At 37.7% G+C, this 16,992-nt stretch overlaps 1 protein-coding gene across 2 annotated transcripts in view; it reads left to right on the plus strand.

The window, feature by feature from the left end:
• Positions 1-16,992, plus strand: part of LOC126278428 (ARL14 effector protein) — a 50,640-nt gene that overhangs the window by 23,569 nt on the left and 10,079 nt on the right. For both annotated transcript variants that reach the window (XM_049978544.1, XM_049978545.1), the window contains exons 2-3: positions 901-1,022; positions 8,124-8,270. In XM_049978544.1, the coding sequence (XP_049834501.1) occupies positions 901-1,022; positions 8,124-8,270 (269 nt within the window). The remainder of the gene's footprint in view (positions 1-900; positions 1,023-8,123; positions 8,271-16,992) is intronic.

Genomic DNA, 16,992 nt, shown 5'->3' on the forward strand with positions numbered 1-16,992 from the left:
GGATGGAGGATGTGTGAGAGCACTGGAGGAAAACTGAGACGAAGCTTAGTAACAGTTTTTTGTCATTTAGTGTATGCGCTTACTGACTGACTCTTCTATTTCATGAGTATTAGCCTCGCTTTATAATGAACAGTTATTCATGCAAAAGAGGCTCATTAGATTAAATATGCTTTTAATTTTACACTGAATGTATTGCAGAATTTCTCGTACATTCCTCTGCAGTGAGACATTGCAAGTAAATTGAACAGAACCTGTAAGAAGACCTTTGTGCATAATGTTGCTCAAGTAGAGTAACAAAACACATTTGATGTGATGTCGATAAAAATAGAACTGCACTATACAAAATAATGGATTGCAGAGAAAACAGGCACATGTAAAAGTTTATTCTCTTTGTTTATTATGTCCCGAGTATTTAGCACTAACCGTATTGGTGCAATGTTTTTGCCGGCTTCAAAAAATTGCAGATTTATGGTACTTCTTTTCAATTATATAGTTTTCCTTATTGGTAGAACCAAAATAGATCCATGTTACTGATCACGTGTCAGGCAAAATGCACAAAATTGTTATCCAAGCAGAAATAAAAACATGTAGGAAGCAGTTTGGTGTTGTGCGTCATACTCTGGATACCTAAGCGATCACTATAGAATAGAAATACCAGTGATCTTGACATTCCACATAAGAACTTTGGTGTTGTAAAAAGATAAGCTTTTTGTTTCTTTAAAAAGTTATCTTGACTATCCATTGAAATATTTTGGAATATGATTGCAAATGAAAAGAATGTTCTCCATGCAAAAGAAAAAATTCCATGCAACAAAAGAAACTGAGCAAAATAGAAATAAATTTATATCATGTGGCATAATAAGCATTTTACATGACAAAAAGTCAAAATTTGTGTTTCAGAAGTCAAATCCTGTATTGAAGAAATTGACAAGAAACCAGGACATGAAATTTATGGAAAATTTCAACCCTGAAACTAGTAACAGAGAGAAACGGAAACTGACACGAAAAATCAGTCATGGAGGGTAAGCAGTGCAAGTTCTTATTGATTTTATTTTTTGGATTTCTACTGCCGACATCATACATAGATTATAATTTATTCAACAAGAAAAGTTCATGGATTGCAATAACAAAAATATAAACTGGATTAATGTGCAGCACTAAACTGAGATGAAAAGCTGCTAATGTAAAGTCACAAAAAGAAGATAATCGGAAATACTTAAAATAATATGAATTAAACAATAATTGGAAATGCTGTTAACTAATAATGTGGGATGGAGAATTACAAATAAGAAGAGTCATTCAGAGAACATTGGGAGTAACAGTGGTCTTTTCTTCCCAGCTCACTGACCTTTGTTGTCACATCAGCTGAAAGGAATTGATTACATGATAGTAATGGATGAAAGATAGCTTAGTGTTGTATTTATTAGATGAAGAGAGAAGTGTGGCTAAATTCACCACTATTTGCACAACACTGCTGACTGGGAAAAAAAAAAACTAACAGTGAAATGGTTGTGTGCAATGCAGCTTCATTAACAATGTATTTCTTTGAATTTATAACATTGAAACTTGGAGGCAGATTGTTTTAAAAAAAGCTAAGTAGTATTACCACTTCCTGATTTTTGCCAATACTTAAGTATTTGTTCGCAATAACACCAGAAATTTCACTATGTAAATAAAAAGGGTACTTATTTATCTGTAGCTGATTGATGGATAGTGTATAAAAGCACTGACGCACTGACTGCACGGAGAGCATTTGACTGTGTGTGTGTGTGTGTGTGTGTGTGTGTGTGTGTGTGTGTGTGTGTTGGGGGAGGGGGGGGGGGGGGGCGGCTAGGCTTTGGCAATATCATTAATGAACTTGAACTAGGCATGATTTTGATTTGGAAGACACGAAAGGTTTCCTATGGTAACCAATAAATAGGTTAACAGAAGGTTGTTACGACAGTATCAAAGGCCATGCCATAATTCATTTTTTAGTATTTCAATCCTGCAAAATGAGGAACTAGTAATGTGTGAAGATATATTTAGCTGGGCGTATAAGGAATAAGGAGTTGTGTTTGGAGTTGGAAGGACATTGTAATAGTTAAGTTTTAGACAGTCGTAAAGCTATGGTATGCGAATCTTGGTGTGTAGGGAGAGACATTAACAAGGTAGAGTAGGGACTTGGAGTGAGGGTGATTGAGTCAGTGAAAGAGATGGTTTGTGTCTTTAATGTGGGGAGATAGGCTGTAGGTGGTTGGTCGGAAGTGTTTGTTAACAAGAGATATTTTAGGGAAACCAGCTCATCTGTCCTAATTGTGTATTCTGTTGGGAACAAATACAGTAACATAATAAAGTAGTATGTAGACTGGATCAGAGAAACTGTCAAAACAGTCTTGTGGAGACCAAGATGAAACTATGAAAATAAATCATCCTCTGTGAAGGATATTTTGTTAATTGATGTTGAACAGATTAATACATAGATAGAGAACAGGCTTCGAGTGGAGAACAATGATGGACAAATAACTCAGTGAAGCAGTTTTACGTGTCGAGTAAAGGAAGAAATGGTTGAAAACCAGTCAATCACCAGAATTGAAGTACTGTGGAAATAAAAGTGCAACTGTGTTGGATAGGTTATAAGTAACCCGATGCTAGAACATTGAGGTTGTTGCCAATAAGTGAGGTGAAGTATATTAGATGTTTCAACTATAATGAGATATGATATGCAGATAATATAATTGTTTGTGAAAACTGTGGCACTGCGAAGAAAAAGTGAATGTTTTGCATTAAGATGGTGATAATGTGCATGTGTGAACAAGACGTTGCCATCTCAGTGGCGTGGTAGGCATATAAATTTTGTAGTATAATAGTGAACATTGTATCACATTACCAGCCAGCAGTAAACATTGAATGTGGTGTCACTTTGTTTTGTTGACAGCAGCAGCCATTGGCAAGTTACAAAGTTTTCAATGATGGCCTTTGTGAATGCAAAGGTGCCTCTCTATACTGGCATGCTTATTGCCAACAAGTTGTGTTTATCCACTAAATTACAGCACCTGACATCATTGTGACTGTGTGCCTGACACTGTGGCAGGTTCACCATGTAAGACTGAGGGCACTTTTATTTGACTTGCAATATCTTTACAAGGTACATTTGACTTCAGGTAATCACTGTTTCTAACAACCTGCAGTTTGCTTTACAATAAAACAGTACTTTTCAAGTATTCAATATGAAATATTTTCTCTTAATTCAGTTTTGTTTTCAAATTTAAAAATGTATTTGTTTTTGCATAGTGACATAGAGATTATCAGTGTGAATAAAAGGTTTGGAAAATAACTGGTCTTTTAGTACTTAGGTAATAAACGTATTTAATACACTATCAACACAGATTCCTGTTATCACTCATAATGAAACAATTACGTATAATATGATAGGTACCTGTCGCACCCCTTAAACAGGTACTCACTTAATTATATTAAATTTCATTGATATTGAATAAGTGATAATTTATTTTGCAAGCTTCTTTCGAAGCAGAGGTGGCTAAGATTTTGGGTCTTGGGCTGTGGCCTGTCACAAGTGCCATAGTGCTCAGCTACGCTGCACATCATCCCCCCCTCCCCTGCCACCCTGCCACGTTACACACTCTCTCTCAGCTGGTAGAGAGGGGAGAAGCATTTAAATGGCAATGCAGTCACACTCTGTACGACTTGGCTTTATATTTCATGTTCTTCAGCAACATAGATCACAAACAAAACAAATCTTTGGTGTTATTTATTTTCGGAGTGCTGAAGATGAATAATTTTTCTCTGGTACAAACTGTTGGCATATCAACAGGCACAGACAATTTCACAGATTTGCGTCCTCTTTTTGCTGCTAACCATGGCTTCTTTAGTTTCATAATCAAAAAAGGGTCTTTCACACAAAGATATCGATTGAAATATGTAGCACTTTCTGGAACCTCATTATGAAATGTGGGAGCTCTACATGAAGAACATAATGTAGACATCCTGGACAGTTTTAATATAAAACAATTTGTCATTAAAAGGGAATTCCTTGCATATCACTCAGTTGTGTCTGCATTTGCATAAGGGCGCTTTCAACTGAAAGGCCAGTAGTCTGGAAAACATTTGGAAAATTGACAGTTTCATAACGGTTAGGAAACTAGCTTTACAGTTCTTTGAAGGCCACAATGAATTCTTTGAACCTTTGTGTTTTCTTTAACTATAGTGAGCTTAAGGAACTGGACTGTATGTCAGCATGTGTCCCTTCTATAACGCAATTTTCCTTTTTAAAGACATTCCCATCAAATCTGAAAGAAGTTAATTTCTCGCCTTGCAGTGTTTCACTGTGAGCAGTGTGCAGTTAAGTCCACGTAAAATGCGAGGTCTGCAGTCCATTTGGATGTTTTAATTTTAGTTCCTGCATTCCTTTTCCTGCTTAAATTCAACAATACAAAGTTTTAAATCAAAAAATCATTCCAAACCTGCCCCTTGACTTAACTGATGTACTTTGCAGTAACACGTAAAGTCTCCATACTCTTCATTCAATCCCATCAAAACAGTTGCAGTGGTCAGTAGAATAATGTGTGCGACATAAGAAATTTTTCTATTTATACCACCAAGAGTATAAATTACTCTTGTAGTTACTCCTACTTCTTTACTCTGGGCTACTGTAGTAAATTATTTCTATAGTAATATACTCTTTTAGTAACTGTTGGAGAGCTCAATTTATATTTACTTCTGTAGTTATAACTAAAGTAGTAACGCCTTTTTACTAACAAAAAGTAAGCCATTTCTGCACACTGCTGGCACATGCATTACATTCCCTCTCGGAAAATGTTGATTTTCAGCAGACATTATTGCATCACCTTTTGCGTAACTTATTTTCATCACTATAATTTTAGTAGCTAGACAGGATTATTAAATTGAATTGTTAAAATTGGAAAATCTAAATGCTATTTTACCAATTAAAGACAAGATCTGCATATTATGAAAAAGAAAGATTCTATTAATGGAAGAATCCGTTGTTAATCCCGCCATCTACAGCTAACAATGTTCATGCTTGATGACACGTGTTAATTTAAGCACCAGTTTGAGATTCAAGATGGCAGCAACATGGAGGTAGCCAAGGAATGTTCAAAAGCCATATTAGAAAATGAAAAAGTACATAACTACTATTAAATCTAAAAAGCACGATGTCAACAGGCTAAAAAGGAAAAAGTATGCTTGGGAAAAAATACATGTTGAATACAACACAGAAGCTCTTACACAAAGCTCACAAGGGCAGCTTACAGTAATGTGGAAGGAAATGAAAGTGAAAGCAAAGAAAACAAAAGCTAGAAGTATAAGAGAACAATTTCAAACTGGCGGTGGAGTAAGTGAGATGAAGATAGACAATATAAGCCAAATAATTAGTGAAATGATTCCACAAGTTTCCGAGAGAATAGCTGGAGTTATCGACAATGACACATCTGAAGGTAATGTGATACTTTCAAGCAATTTTGATGATAACTGCTCTGAAAGTAGCTACGAAACTGCTGAAGGAAGAACTATATTCCATAGTCATTGAATCTCAGCCTGCATTCTCAGGTGGGAGCTTATCAGGAGATGCACCCAGCAAATTAGGGAGAGAACATGGGGTTGTAGTGAAGAACCGAGTGTTGTTGAAGAAAAGCAGATGAGCTTCATTCCTTAAAAATGTGTTTAATACAAGAGGAATACAATGCAAAAATGTTATTAATAGAAAGACAAAGAGAAATCATATAAGAAGAGCTTAACCTTAAAATGGAAATTATGAATAAGTTCAAGAACATAATGGTGCAATCTTCAGGTTCCAGTTCTTCAGCCAATGTGCTCAAGAAATGTGGGCTTTATGGAATGAATAAGAAAATAGTAATATGCATAAAACATCTTTTATTTCCTTGGTATTTTAAATGGTTAGTATGTTCTTGTTTCTTGTATGGCATAATATTTCTGTTCTATCATTTCAGCATCGGTACTAATTTTTGTAAATACCACATTCTAATATTTATCTGAATTTGCAATATTATAAAAGTTTTTTAAAAAAATAATTGAAACATTGTATGACTTTGTGTACTCAGTTACAAAATAAAATGAGAATGTTAATTCCGTAGCAAAAAGAGAAAGAAAGAAAAAAAATGTAACTATAAATTGCACATAAATAAAATTAATCATTTTTCACTGCAGTAATAACAGTTCTATGGCTTATTTTACTTCTAATCTTACTAGCAAACTAGGTACAATTTTTAATTAAAGTAATTAAGTATAATAGACCTTCTGACAGGTTGGCCTACATCATCTGCTCTAACATCTATTACAATGCTGTATAGAACTGCACCAACCACAATAAAATTCCCACACTTGTTTGGTTTAAATCACATTGTTTTAGTAAGAATTTGGAAACGTTTCTCCCAGACACCGAATGCTCGCTCTATTACAAATGTGGTAGCAATATGGGCTCTATTGTAGCTCCATTCACCTCCTGTGTGGGCTCGGAACTCGGTTGTCGTAAGATGTCTGAAGAGAGCATATTCACTATCTACAATAAGCAACCCATTATATTGTCCATTTTCAAATTCTGCGGCAACTGTACTAATATCCCAAATGTGTGCATCGTGCGTGGAACCTGGCCAACGGCTTACCACGTTTAAAATCTTCCTATTGGCATCATGGATGATAAGTGTGTTGAGGGAAAAGAAATCCTTGAGATTTCTGTATAGTTCTGCTTGTACTCCAGGACAAAGTATGGGTATATGTACACAGTCTATGGCCCCTATGGTTTTTGGGAATCCACCCGTTCGATAGAATTCTTTGGTATATTTTCTTAGCTCGGTGGCATGGACACGTACAGTGGCTTTAAGGCAGTGACACAGTTTATCACACTGTTAAAAGCTCTCCCAGCAGTAGTACAATCCCCTGTTACAATTTGGTAAGTACCTGTGGGAAAGATTGGCAGTCCACGAAGTAGTTTCAGCCTAGGAGACAAAGCATGGTTCCTGTCAGAATTATGCTGCAGTAATGGCTCCAGCATACCAAGTATCAACTCTAAAGATTCCTTACGAAACCCAAACCACTCATTGAAATCACTGTCACTATATATCACAAAACACAGAACTCAAAGATTGCACCTTACTCTCTTACTTTACTCCAACTACTGCCTAGGAGTAAATTTTGGCATTTTATCCTCCTGAAGTTACTAATTTAGCTACTACTACCTAGGAGTAAATTTTAACATTTTATTCTCCTTAAGTTACTAATGTAATAGCACACTCTTCAATCATGCTCTCCACCATTAATGGAGTAAATAAATTTGCTTCGGAAGTAAATGGAAAAATTTACTCCTGTATTAATTGACTCCTTTAGTTCAGCACTGTCAACTGGAAGTCACAGAGTTCCTTCTCTTTTAGTAACGTACTACTTCAGTTTCAGTTGCTCCTGACTGGTGCTCATTACCCTTAACATGTAATTGTTATTGTCTGGGAGCAGTGTAGCATTTAAGGAAAACGGTTTGTTTATAAGTGTGCCCCAAAGTCTGATAAGGTAATGATTTAGGTTATTGGATTTGAACCAGCTGAAGTGTGTATTTTCTGTAGAATATGTTCAACATCATATTGTTTGACTCAGTTATAGAGTATCACATACTCCAGTGTGGCCTCATTCTTAGATGCTTTACATTATATCAGGATACTTGATACAGCTTTATAAAGTTGATCAAAATATGTCATTCACTGTTGAAAATGGATTCTCAAACATTCGTACATATGGAAATGTCAGTGAGTATCTTTTGGTGGTTACAATTTTTGTCTACCTCAGTCTTTCCCTTTTGAGTAGGGATAGGACCTTAGCCACATTTTTTTAAAAACAGGCAGTATCTAAACCATAGTTGATGGTAATGTTCTACTGCCCCACATTCATTTGTGATAAATACTATTTATGTTTAAGCGAAAATGGAAGATACTTACTAATAATATAAGTATTAAGTAATTATGTAATTCAATGTATGATTAATAATTATATTCAGAAAGACTTAAGTGACCTTTCAGTATAATTTCATATGTCCAGTCTGTTGATTATTCTTATAAAATAAATTCATTTGACATGCATTATTTATATTTATGTTATAGGCGCAGGCAAGCAGCCAGTTTATATGATGACAGAGGTATCTATATTGCCACTGGAAAGGATCTCTGTGATTGCCTAGACGAGACATGTGTTGGCTGCCACTTCCCATGCCCAAAATGTCGTTCAAACAAATGTGGGCAGGAGTGCAGGTAAGTTGTAAGTAGAAATAAGATTTGTAAAAGCCGCGGTGAAGAAAGAGTATCAAACAACAGCTGCAGGAAATTACAAACTGATGTTTATTAATGCTTTATCGCCACCAGATGATCAAACTGTAGCATGCGAAAATTATCTTGCACTTACTAGCATATCTTATGGGTACTGTGAAGTATAATTTTCTTTTACAAAAGAATCTATAAAATTCAAGCCAGTGTGGTTAAAGCTTTTATAGAACTAATCTCACACACTGTAAAATTAAATTAGATGGTAAAGCGATGACTCGCATGTATTCTACAGCCAAAAAAATCTGCAGGGGCTAGACAAGGTATATTCACCGGCTATTACATGGAAACAAGACAGTCGTACTCTGAACACAGCCTTATCCCGTAGAGGTTCTGTGGTCACGAAAGTAATGGGAATAAAGATTGGTGGCCTGTGTGATCAACTGGGATGTAAGCTTTCTTATGGATAATTCATGGACTGCTGCCATTTTAGATCAAAGTCCCTACTGCCTGGCAATGTACCAACTGTCACGAATTTGATGGAGGGACTCGTATCATCCTGTGTTTCATTTGTACATGCAGCTTGCAGTTCTTCCTTTAGTGCACAAGATTTGCAACTGGCACTGTTCTGCCAGCTGTGTCATCTATGCTGCTTGTTGTAACACTCCCCTGCCAGTAATTGAAACAAAAATGTTCATCAATTGCGCTTTCTACGAGATTATGAAACTTGCCGCAGTTGAAGGATATTGTGGCTGAAAAGTGAAAGTGTGTCCTGGATTTAAAGTTTGGAATTTTTAGTACTGCGAAATAACAACACATGCCCAAAAATGTGGCTTAAAGCTCAATTTAATGATTTTCCAAAATTTCTTCACTGATTTTTCTCAAATTTCAAGACAGTTTTAACCTGATCTTGTGATCTTGACTTCTAATCAAGCTGCGGAGCTATGGGGTATCATCTCAGTTGTGCGACTGGATTCGTGATTTCCTGTCAGGAAGGTCGCAGTTCGTAGTAATAGACGGCAAATCATCGAGTAAAACTGAAGTGATATCAGGTGTTCCCCAGGGAAGCGTCCTGGGACCTCTACTGTCCTGATCTATATAAATGACCTGGGTGACAATCTGAGCAGTTCTCTTAGACTGTTCGCAGATGATGCTGTAATTTACCGTCTAGTAAGGTCATCCGAAGACCAGTATCGGCTGCAAAGCGATTTAGAAAAGATTGCTGTATGGTGTGTCAGGTGGCAGTTGACGCTAAATAACGAAAAGTGTGAGATGATCCACATGAGTTCCAAAAGAAATCCGTTGGAATTCGATTACTCGAGAAATAGTACAATTCTCAAGGCTGTCAATTCAACTAAGTACCTGGGTGTTAAAATTACTAACAACTTCAGTTGGAAGGACCACATAGATAATATTGTCGGGAAGGCGAGCCAAAGGTTGCGTTTCATTGGCAGGACACTTAGAAGATGCAACAAGTCCACTAAAGAGACAGCTTACACTACACTCGTTCGTCCTCTGTTAGAATATTGCTGCGTGGTGTGGGATCCTTACCAGGTGGGATTGACGGAGGACATCGAAAGGGTGCAAAAAAGGGCAGCTAGTTTTGTATTATCGCGTTATAGGGGAGAGAGTGTGGCAGATATGATACACGAGTTGGGATGGAAGTCATTACAGCATAGACGTTTTTCGTCGCGTCGAGACCTTTTTACGAAATTTCAGTCACCAACTTTCTCTTCCAAATGCGAAAATATTTTGTTGAGCCGAACCTACATAGGTAGGAATGATCATCAAAATAAAATAAGAGAAATCAGAGCTCGAACAGAAAGGTTTAGGTGTTCGTTTTTCCCACTCGCTGTTCGGGAGTGGAATAGTAGAGAGATAGTATGATTGTGGTTCGATGAACCCTCTGCCAAGCACTTAAATGTGAATTGCAGAGTAGTCATGTAGATGTAGATGTACATTGGTCTTGCACTCCTCTGATCTAAACTTGCACTATTTTAGTGGGTGCAGCTGCTGAAATATTTGTACGTTAATTAAAAGTAATACAGTCTTGATAAATTCTCGTTTCGGTGATAAGTAATTAGTTTTGGTGGTGTTTAAAGGTGAACACTTCAGTACAACCTACACACATACAACATTCCTGGATAAGAAACAACTGACAGAGCAAAGAGTGATTACTACAGCATAATTTAAAAAAAAAAAAAAAAAAAAATACTTGTAACAAACATAAAAACACTTCGAACAAACATGTAAAAAATAAAACATACAAAAATAATTAACTCTTGACACTCCTCCTTAATTATATCTCTTCTTAATTCTTAGATACTTGACAAATCTGTAGTTTAGTCAGTGTGTTAGCAAATTGACTTGAAATTTCCACATGGGAGAAAGTGTATTTTTAACTTGGAATCCAGGAATCTTGCTCAGAATTCGTGCAGATAGTCAGAGAAAAGAATCAGTGTTTTTTAAATTCACTGTTATACACTATCAAGCCTTGGCAGTTAAGACACTTCCAAACAAAATGAGTGACATTTTAAAATTATTCATTAAAATTGCGAATGCATAGAAAGAGTGCATTAAATATTTGTATTTTTAATGCCCATTGTGGAGATTTGGAAACAGAACATAAAAATTGCTATTTCATACAAAAGTACACTGGCTCTGGAAATGAAATATGTTAGCTAGATTATTTGAACTTGAGATGAAGTGGTTCAGTTTTTGGAAAATCCACACCAAACTGAATTGTGTGTGGCACTCTATAAGCCAAATCTTAAAGTTGTGTTGACTTACCTGTCAGATATTTTTGGCTCATTGAAGTCTGTGAACTTGAAATTGCAAGGTGTAGATTCTAACATAATTTGTCATCAGGATGCTATCGCAGCATATACTGACAAGTTGCAACTTCGGAAACATAAAATTGTTGCCCTGCAATTATTCCTGTTTTCCCACATTACTTGGATTCATGGAAGAAGCACGCTTTCATATATTTAAGCACTCTTATACTACAAATAAAATATCAAATCATTTTCAGCATCTCACTGACGAATTCAAATGCTACTTCCCTACCTCATGTGATGTAAAGATTGGCAACAGAACCTTTTCACGTTGACATACATGTGCTGTCAGAAACACTACAAGAACAAGCTTTGGAAATTAAAGAGATTCTGCAGCCAAATATGACTTTGAGAAGATGGACGAGTCATTGTCTTGGATAAAATATCTTAAAGTTTATCCAAGCATAGCAAAGCAAATACAGCAACTTTACTTATCATTTTCAAGCACTTATTTATGAGAAAGAGCATCTTCAGCAGTTGTAGCGATCAGAATAAAAACAGCAAACTCAGTATTGCAAATGATTTACCTCATACACTTTCTTCTGTTCAACCAAGAATTGTAAATATTTGCAAAAATATGCAAGCTCTTTCATTACATTGATTTGTTATTACCAAATGTGTGTGCAGATTGTACATGCCTACAATAAAATACTTAAATTACTAATTTATGAACATTTTATAAGGTATTTGACTGGTCAGGATGATGGCAGGTGGGTGTGAGGGTCTTAGGGCGAGCCGGTGATCAGCATTTGAACACGGTCGAATAATTTACTTTAACTTTTATTAAAAACTCGTTACATACATACTCAGAAGCAGTCAGTGTCGCAGCCTACCGACCCGAATGCGATGCAGAAGCCCGGTGTCTGACAACAGCCGCCCGGCTGACAGAAAGACCCACTTTTATTCTGCGTGGCTAGCTGACTCGCACGGGCAGCATCCCGGCAATGCGGAATCAGCCATGGCGGAAATGTGTGTACCGCACTGGAGGGTGAATGATCGCTTGCCTACTACCTGTTCCCTTACGCCACCCTCCTGATTAAAATTGAGCTACCTGGTGTCTCATTAACAATCCTCTTCCAAATAACTTCTAATAACCTTAGGCTTCATTCACATTTGGTGCCAAGTCAACTACAATGTCACCGGCAGTAACGCATTTGAGCTCAGCAGGTGCAGAGGGCCTTGAATGCTGTAATACATGAAAACCAAAGGTGATCAAACATAACAAAATTATTGCAAAAGTTGTAGTTAGTCCAATGGAAAGCTTTAAAGTAATGGTACTCTGAGTAACTTGTTGATACTGGTTAATACTGTTAAAAGCATGAATCGCATTAAAATCGTTGCCATTAGTACTTATGGATTGGACTAATTGGTTGTACAGTTAGACTATCCCACTTAATGTTAAATGAATTCATTGACTCAAATAAGTAAGTATTATTGTGGAATACAGTAGAAATGGGAGTTAAAGATAACTTGCCTTCTACATACAAGGTGCCTTGGGACATTTGGGGTACACGGAAAGTCACTTGACAGCTCACAGTTTTCTATGTCTACCACAAAACCACTACCTTGTATCTTTGGATAAAGGGGGAGAAGGACTTGATACACATGAAGGTCAGGTCAATTGTTGAGTTAATGATACCTTCTGCGAACCGTTTTAGGAAGGGTTGAGCGAGTGTTTTCAGGTTCCTGGGACAGTATTTCCGGGGTTGAACATTCATGAAAAGATCTCTCTCAGCTGTATACACGACTGTCGAAAAATATGATATTCGAAGGACAAACAAGGTTATTTGTTTGCTCACATTCGCGAAAAGTGCTCTGAGATAAAGCTAAGAAATATCTTCGCTCCTGACTCATTAAAAAGTACTCCCGCAGATGGTACTGAACATTGGTATGGAGGGGCACCCAAAATACTCAATAGGTATACATGCGCTAAACTTCAAAGTGATGTCTGGAGTCTGCTAAGGAAATGGTGACAATTAGAGCCAATTCATTGTCCATCATGATTGCATGTACATAACTCAATTGGTAGTAGAAATACAAATTTTGCATATTGACAGGTAGGATCATAGTCGCAGGATTAGTTAATTTCCTTTCCGTAGCTATTACCAATGCCAAAAAATCTTCAGGATGCAGCAAAACACTGCTCAAATGATTAGCTGAGCTAGTTACAATGGCCTGCCTCAGATTAGAAGCATCTGGTTGTGCATTTGATAAACTATCGGTAATCCTAAACAACAAAGTATTTAATTCTACATAGGTATTCAAGAATTTGACTTTGTTCCGTAATTCCCTTTGGACTCTTCCTCTCTTACAAAACAAGGTTTTTTACAGCTGTCACTCGTGTCTGCTTTTTCCTACAGTTTCCAGAATGTCAGCAGTTTTGAAAATTGAGATGTCTGCATTTGCAGTCTGAATATAGCCTGTGCATGAGATTTGAGAAACAGAAAAGAAAGTTTATATTCAGTCAAATAAAACATTTTCCACCATTTTTACATCAAAGGCCTTTAATTTGACATCCCCAACTCCATATGCTTCTAATTCAATAGTGTCACCAATCAAAACTTTCATATACTGATTTATTTTTATGTAATTTATTAGCCAGTCCGTCCAAAATATCACATGTTGCATGGTGCTACAATCTTTGCACCAAAATATTTTTCTCAGTCGGATTGTAAACTTGTCATTTATATTGGCAGTAGATAATACAACAGTGGCTAGTGCTTTGTGTTTAAAATCTTTTGATTCTGTACGGTTTTGGGTTTTTTATTTGCCCAATTTCTGTTTTTAGGACATGTTTGGCATATCTGGCAAAGTGACCCTTTTGTTTGCAGCTGTCAGATTGATTTTCTTTGCTTACAATGTGCTAAATATTTGTTATATGGTTTACTTCTGCAATTTTTCTCTACACGTGCATTTTTTGTTGCATTTGAAACACAGAACTGTAAACTTTTGCTGCTGGTTTGTTTTGACAGGTTGCTTATTTTGTTTAGAGATGAAAGTATTTTGGGACATATTTGACTGTTTTGCCTCAGTTAATCTATGTTCTTCCAGTTGCAAACATTCAAATAATGTCAAATTTTTGTCAGCTGCTGCTACATTATCCCATGCAGTACGAAAATGGTGAAGCTTCGCTTGTAACATTCCAAGAATTCATGACAAAATTGAGCTCTCTTTCCCAGATTTGCTTTCTGCTGTTAGAACTTCCATGTATTCTTGAATCTGCATGCAGTTTGAATAGCTGATTTGCTGAGGCAGTATCACGAAAACAGGCACCCGGAGGCCATCTCACTGTCATACAGCATTACCAGTTGTGGTAATTTCAAATGTTAGTAAAAGCTATTAATAAAATATTAGATATCTGCATTTTCAGTCTAGAATTGATGGAGTTCTTTCTGTAAGAACACTCTTGCTAGCTGCCACAAAGAAATATAAAAACTAATGTTACAAGAAATTTTGAAGAAAAAAATCTTTTTTGTCAAACTGGAAGCAGAACTGACATATTTTGACTAAAATAATATACAAACAGTTTCAGATCTTATAGATGCATGTGATCCATCATTTATCACGAGAACGTAAAAGTATTCAGAATTAAAAAATAAAATACCAAAAGAGGTGGGAAACTGATCCGCCTGTGTAACAAAAAATGAATTTGTGTTGTTCCGTTGGACTTTGTAGAAACTTCCAGTGAGAATGTTGTTAAGAAAACTATGAATTTAATGTTGGTCGCGCTAAGATATCATTACTGTATTGTCACCTATGAACACATTTTATTTAAAAGAGACTCTGTGCACAAGTATAGGGTATGCTGCTGCCAGGATTTTAGTTCAGACATCTGGCCTAAATAGTACCGAGAATATTCCCTACCTAAATAATTTTTTATTTGTAGCTCTCACTGACCCCTCGTTACTGCACCCATAATTCAATACATTGTACAGAAGTAACTCTTGCTACTTTCAGCCAGTATTGCCATTGAAAATGAATAAAATGTATTTTTGCATGTGGTTTTGTAAAACCCAAGTGTTATCAAAGTGCGCTACAAAGAGTATCGGTCTCTGCATGCAGTAAGTGCATTGTAGACAAAACTTTGTTCTTGCTGCTGCAGTGTCTCTCCATTGTTACACTTTCTGAATCAAAAATAAAGTGAACAGAGAAGACTGACAATGGATGTCTCTGAGGCAGAATAATTAATTTTTTCATGGACCCCCTCAGGGGGCTCACGCTTCTTTCATGAGTTCTTGTGTGGCGCTCACAGGACTCCGAGCTACTGCAGCCCATTCTCCTACTCAAGCTGCATTTCCTTCTTTGTGGCTCTCCTTCCCCATCCTCGTTCCTTCATGGCTGTCTCCACCTTCCTCTCCTTCGGTGTTCTTACTTATGTCTACCTGGCCATTCACCTGGTTTCCCAAGCATTTTCCCCTTTCATCCTTGTGTGTTTTTGGTCCCCTTAGGGGTTTGATCCCCTCTTCTAAATTTTCCCTCTGTAGCGTCAGCCTTTGGTCAAAGAACTCACTCTTTAGCATCTATGGCGTGGCTTCTTCTCCCCTATTACTTTCCCTCTTCCTTCTCCACCATAGCCCCCCCCCCCCCCCCCTGCCCTGTTAGGTTCACAGCATGTGTAGCCAGTCCATGTGGTGGGGCTGTTTATATACCCATCTGGCTGAACCTCTGACTACACAGGTATCTCTATTCCAATACCTGAGCTGTTGCCACCCCAGGTATGCCCAAGAATGGTTCCTGGTATTCTGGAGCATAGGAACTTCTAGCAAAGGCCTCCAGGCTAGGTGCCCCTTACTGTGGCTCGGTGGCACCCACGGGGAGAGCTTCTGATAGGAATGGGTGGTATCAGGGAATGCTTTGCGCATGAAGAGTATTAAGCTCCAAAAAACTGACCGTTCTTTGATAGCGGTCTCTCTTCTGTGAAGAAGAAACCCAGGTCCCAGGAGAAGGCTCCCCCCCTTTGCCCCTCGGATGACAAATCTCCCCCACCCCTCCACCCACAACCTTAGTCTGACATCTGTCTTATGGATGTCGCCCCGTTGTCTGTGAAGGATGATGACCCACTAGCGTGATCCGTTTGCCTCCCCCTTGGATACCCACTCCACGATTATTCAGTGGAACTGTAATGGATACTACCATCACCTCGGTGCAATCTCTTATTGCCTATTACTCGGCAGCTTCTATTGTTCTCCAGGATTCTCCTTTTACTTATGCTCTCTCACCAACCCTTTACGGGTTTCGTGCTTTCTGCCAGAACCAGGTCAGTGCTTTTATGGCTACTGGCGATGTTTGCGCATTGGTCCATACAGGTATTGTTGGTACATGGATCCCACTTCGTACTACCATATCAGAAGTGGTTGCTGTATGGTCCCACTTTTTGTGGTCACGGTTTGCAATCTGTGTCTCCCTCCTAACTGCCTTTCTTCAGCTACTCCCGCTTTCCGTCACCCTCCCTTCTCCTTGGGGATTTTAATGCTTATCACCATTTGTGGGGCAGTGCTTCTTGATCTAGTTGGGGGCTCATCATTGTCCAATTTTTTGTGGACCACAACCTGTGCCTTCTGAATAATGGTTTCCCTGCTCATTTTAGTGCTGCGTAAGGCACATTCTTTGCAGTTACACTTTTGCTCTCTTCTTCTCCCCTACTTCCTTTCTTACACTAGTTACCGTACTATGACCTGTGTGGTAGTGACCACTTTCCATTGATTCTCTTATTCCCTTCCTGCCTCCCAATGTCCAGGTTTCGCTACTGGACTTCCCATTGTGCCAATTGACCTCACAGGTCATTTCTCCACCTTCTTTCTCAGGTTGTATCGATGAAGTCGCTGTGATGTGTCTGACAAAATAATCCATGCTGCCAGCATTCCTCACTTAAAGTGCCC

Source organism: Schistocerca gregaria, chromosome 6 (assembly GCF_023897955.1).
Source record: "Schistocerca gregaria isolate iqSchGreg1 chromosome 6, iqSchGreg1.2, whole genome shotgun sequence".
Classification (NCBI taxonomy): domain Eukaryota; kingdom Metazoa; phylum Arthropoda; class Insecta; order Orthoptera; family Acrididae; genus Schistocerca; species Schistocerca gregaria.